Source organism: Moschus berezovskii, chromosome 2 (genome assembly GCF_049115385.1).
Source record: "Moschus berezovskii isolate FMDL1 chromosome 2, NW_MosBer_1.0, whole genome shotgun sequence".
Taxonomy (NCBI): Eukaryota; Metazoa; Chordata; class Mammalia; order Artiodactyla; family Moschidae; genus Moschus; species Moschus berezovskii.
In genome coordinates this window covers 24,969,246-24,973,692 of record NC_142461.1, presented here as the reverse complement: position 1 = coordinate 24,973,692, position 4,447 = coordinate 24,969,246, and the positions used below count along the sequence as shown (strand labels likewise).

The following is a 4,447-nucleotide window of genomic DNA, read 5'->3' as shown; positions in this document are numbered from 1 at the left end:
CTCAAAAACTCACATAGTTCATATAATTTTACCTACCGAAGCCCCCAACGTCCAACAATTTTACAGTTCAGGAATCTGAGGAGCGGAAAGGCTCAGGGAGGATTTATTATATTTGCATAGTCAGTGGAAGAGCTGAACTTTAAGCCCTGGTTCCTTGATAGTAAATCCTGCACTTGCCTCTAACTGTCTTTTATCTCAATTAGGGTATTTGACGGTCTGTCTTTGAAAACCTGTATAGACATCACAGTTATTTCCCAAGAGGGAGATGAAGCATGAGCTAATTTTCAATGAGAGTGAATTTGGGGGAACAGTTCCAACTGGGCACATTCTTTTCTCCTTTTTTCATGGCCACCTGAAAACTTTGGCTGGGTGCTGGGGGTGGGACGCTCTTCCCACTTCCCAGTCTTTTTCTTTTCACAGCTGCAAAGTTCAGTGAGTTGAACTGCCGTGCTGTGAGTTCACTGTTCACTCTGCCACGACCAACCTCTGTTGTAAATTTTCCTCCCAGAACACGTGATGATGCATTTCTTGACTATATATCCCAAGAGCAGCGGCAGGATTTTCAGAGCGCTGAGCCCCACACGCAGGAAGAAGAAGGCTCTCGGACTTGACGATTTAGGAATTCAGGACTTGGGACAAATTCGCCAGCTTTTGGTAAGTCAGCAATGCCACTTTGCTTCAGAAACAAATGAAAGGCTACTCCCAGCAATCTGTAGATGCAGTTTTCCCTTCCTTTCCTTTTTTCTAAGGCAGTTTTATCTTGAATTAAAAATAGGTTGAGGTTTGGCAGCGAAATGCAAACTTTCTTTTTTTCTGCTCCATCAGCTCAAAAAGTTTCCCAGGGATTCAGACGTTATTTCTTTTCTCTCTGCACCCTTGTCTTAAAGGGATTTTTTTTTTTTTCTTTTTAAAATGATCGAAGCAAAACTTGTCACATGTTCACTTTATGAAATGAAAATTTGATGGACATGGACATGTAAAATAAAATGAAAGTCTTTTCATTTCCTCCTACCTCCGGCGGTGCCCGTTCCCCCGAGCAGCCCAGCCCGTCACAGCTGACCCCGGTTAACCGCCAGGAGGGACTTAGAGTTACTTCTTTAGGCAGCAGCTGTAAACCTTTCTGATCCTGTAGTTTCACAGTCCTGGTGCTGCCCTCCTTCCTGTAACTGCGGTCGGGCGGGAGAGTCCTAACCTGCAGCTTTCTCCCCAGCTCCTGGCGGCGTGAGCTGAGCTTCAATGCTGAAGATGGAGCCTCTGAACAGCACCGACGCCGGCACTGCAGCCCCCAGCGCCCGCCTCGAGTCCCCCGTGTCCGGCAGCGGCCACGGCAACGAATACTTCTACGTTCTCGTGGTCATGTCCTTCTACGGCATTTTCTTGATTGGGATCACGCTGGGCTACATGAAATCCAAGAGGCGGGAGAAGAAAGCCAGCCTCCTGCTGCTGTACAGGGACGAGGAGCGGCTCTGGGGGGAGGCCATGAAGCCGCTGGCCACGCTGGCCGGCCTGAGGTCGGTGCAGGCGCCCACGATGCTGAATGTGCTGCAGGAGAGCGTGGCGCCCGCCCTGTCCTGCACCCTCTGCTCCATGGAGGGTGACAGCGTGAGCTCTGAGTCCTCCTCGCCCGACGTGCACCTCACCATCCAGGAGGAGGGGGCGGACGATGAGCTGGAGGAGACTTCTGAGACCCCCCTCAACGAAAGCAGCGAAGGGTCCTCGGAGAACATCCATCAGAATTCCTAGCACCCCTCGGACCCTCTGGAGGTGACCCTATGAACCAGCACCCTTAGAGCGAGGAAGGACACTTTCCGTGTTGGGTTTCACTTTTGCAGGGCAACTGCCACTTCCAAGGGACCCGCGGCAAGCCCCTGAATGGGCGGTGGGGTGGGGTGGTGGTGGTGGTGGTGGTGGGGGTCAAGGCTCAGACGGGGCCAGCCGCAGCCTGGAGTCCGCCGCACGCCTGTGGTGTAGACCTGCAGCTGAAACAGGCCTGAAGACGCGCAGTGTGTACTTTCCCTTGGGTCCTGGCGGGCGGGGTTCCCGCGCGGAACTCGGCAGGTGGGATGTCCTTGCGATTGTACTCTCATGGGATGCCCCGGGTAACTCCTGCAGCATCTGCCTACTCCCACGGCTGCCAAAGGCTTAGAGCGTCCCAAGGGACTAGTTTCGGTTTGCTAATTTGCCCAGAGATTTGTTCTTCTAGATCTGATTCGCTGTAAGAGCCTCTAATGTGAACCTGCGGCATTAGTTCACCGCAGGTTACAGAGCTTCTTTTAGGGGGTCTTTCTGGATACAGCAGGGGGATATTTGTTGGAGGGGGACTTTTGATGGGAGGAAGCTGGTGATCTCTACCTGGTCTATTTGCCTACTGTAAGGAGAAAACCAGGCAACTTTTAAACCGGTCAACATGAGCTGAGATGATAAGAATAATCTGCTACTTGACCCTGCTAACCCACGACCTTGAACGCTGACCTGGGACCATCCAGCATCATGTGCTGGCGTGACTTTTTTTTTGAAAGGGTTTTCCCAGAATCTAACCTGCACTCCGAATGGCTGTGCAGGGAATCTTCCTGATCTTTCCAGAAGGGGTGATGGTAGTGTTGAACCAAGCCAAACTGTTAGCTCCACTGCTGCTTTTTATTCCCAGCCTGGTTTTCTGAGCTGGGAGAAGATTTACTGTGTGCCTCCACGACATGGCATTTGGTCACGTAGCTGAGACTTAGAACGACATACTCTGGTGAGATTGTGCAGAGTTGGGGGTCCTCTGTTTGTAAATCCCAAGTCCAGACTCTGATATGCTGTGTGGTCCTGGGCATGTCATCCACAGACTTACTGCCTTCCTGAGACTAGATCATCTAGATCCCCAGGGGGCTGGGAGGATGTCTTTAGATTTTAAGACTCTGTGATGAATCCTACATGGCCTGGTGTGAGGAAGCTTGGACAGTAGTCTGCGAAAGGATCTGCTTACTTAAAGGAGCAGCTGGAAACTGAGAACACATGTACCTGGGAGATCCAGGGCGGCTCACCCGCCATCCCCTGCTGTCACTTTCCCAGCAGTGAATCTAAGAGGCAGATCCCATATTTTACTCTGCCGAGTTGTCTGGGTGGTGGACTGTTAACACTCCGGTTCAGGGAATGAGACATCTAGGAGAAAATACTCAGGAATGCGTGCTAATGTCTCCCTGTATTCCTGTGGTCAGTCACTTTGCAGCAGACTCTTTGAGCTCTCGAAGACAAGGCAGAAGAGAAACACACCAAAAGGTCAAATTTAATTCTAGTAAAAACTTAAAACTTTTTTTTAAAACAAACACAATCTCCCTGGACTGGAGACAGCAGTAACTACTGTTCCCATGGAAGGGTTAACAGTGTAGGGACTGGTTTATCAGTTCGCCATAACATAGTGCTAGAGGAAATTTATGTTTGGGGGGAAAAAGGGCCCTCTGTTCACTTTAAAATTCAGAGTGTGGATTTACTCCAAAGGGGGCTGTTTAAGGTGAAAGAAGCCAAGTTGAGTTTGGCCCCTTGCCTGGAATCACTTGAATTCTGAAACTTTACTGCGACGGACATGTGCGTTGTCACATTTTCCATTGCTTAATCCTGAAGTTTGGTGCAAGTCTATCTGCGCCTATTAAAAAGTGATGTATATACTTCCTTCTTATTCTATTAAGTTGTATAAAATTGTCTTCTGTATTTAACAGTTTGTAATTTTCACGATATTTTTTTTAATTTAAATAAAAAAACACATTTTCCCTATGGAAGTTATGAGTTCTCTCTTTGATTCTTTAAAATATAACTCCTAGTTTCTAAGACATCCCAGATTCATTTTTCCAAGCCATCTCTGAATCCAGGTCATCTTTCAAGTCAGACTCACATGAAAGCATATCTTATTTCTGCCTAAATCATAGAATGGGCAGGGCTGGGGTTTTCCTTCCTTTGAAGGAAAGCTTTTCCATGCTTTGCAGTGAATAAGAAGCAGGCTGCACGTGGGTCTTATGTCCACTTCTGTTTTTAAATTTGGTGGTCATGGGGCCTTGGAACTTGAACAGGGAATGACATAGTGACTGTTGCGAAGATGTTGCTCCAAACCTGGTTGCAAGAAAACCTTTGATTTACATGTTGGCTAGACGAGTATCCACACATGGCCGCAACAGCACAGACAAATGGGCAGGGAGCTGCTGTATGTAGATATTGTGTATACATTCATATGGACACATACATAGTGGGGAGGGAGATTTTTATATATACACAAACTTAAGAACATACCCAAGCACACAGGCCATGTTTTGGGGTTGGTCCTCGGTCCTCTCACAGTACCACCCCCCCCCCCCCCATGAAGACTGATTGTCTAGTTTCCTCCCCTGGGGTGTTGCTTTAGCTCTGGTCCACAGGTTGAGCACAGCCAGCCTATCTCCCTTAAATTTGTATTTACATAGTCAGAAACGCTAAA

The 4,447-nt window shown here is 48.4% G+C and overlaps 1 protein-coding gene across 1 annotated transcript; it reads left to right on the top strand.

Moving 5' to 3' along the window:
- The first annotated feature begins 528 nt into the window (after nt 1–528).
- Nucleotides 529–3,747, top strand: KCNE4 (potassium voltage-gated channel subfamily E regulatory subunit 4). The gene is made up of 2 exons (XM_055398566.2): nt 529–654; nt 1,211–3,747. The coding sequence occupies exon 2, from the start codon at nt 1,237–1,239 to the stop codon at nt 1,741–1,743; it is 507 nt and encodes a 168-aa protein (XP_055254541.1). The 5' UTR covers nt 529–654; nt 1,211–1,236; the 3' UTR covers nt 1,744–3,747.
- The last annotated feature ends 700 nt before the right edge of the window (nt 3,748–4,447 follow it).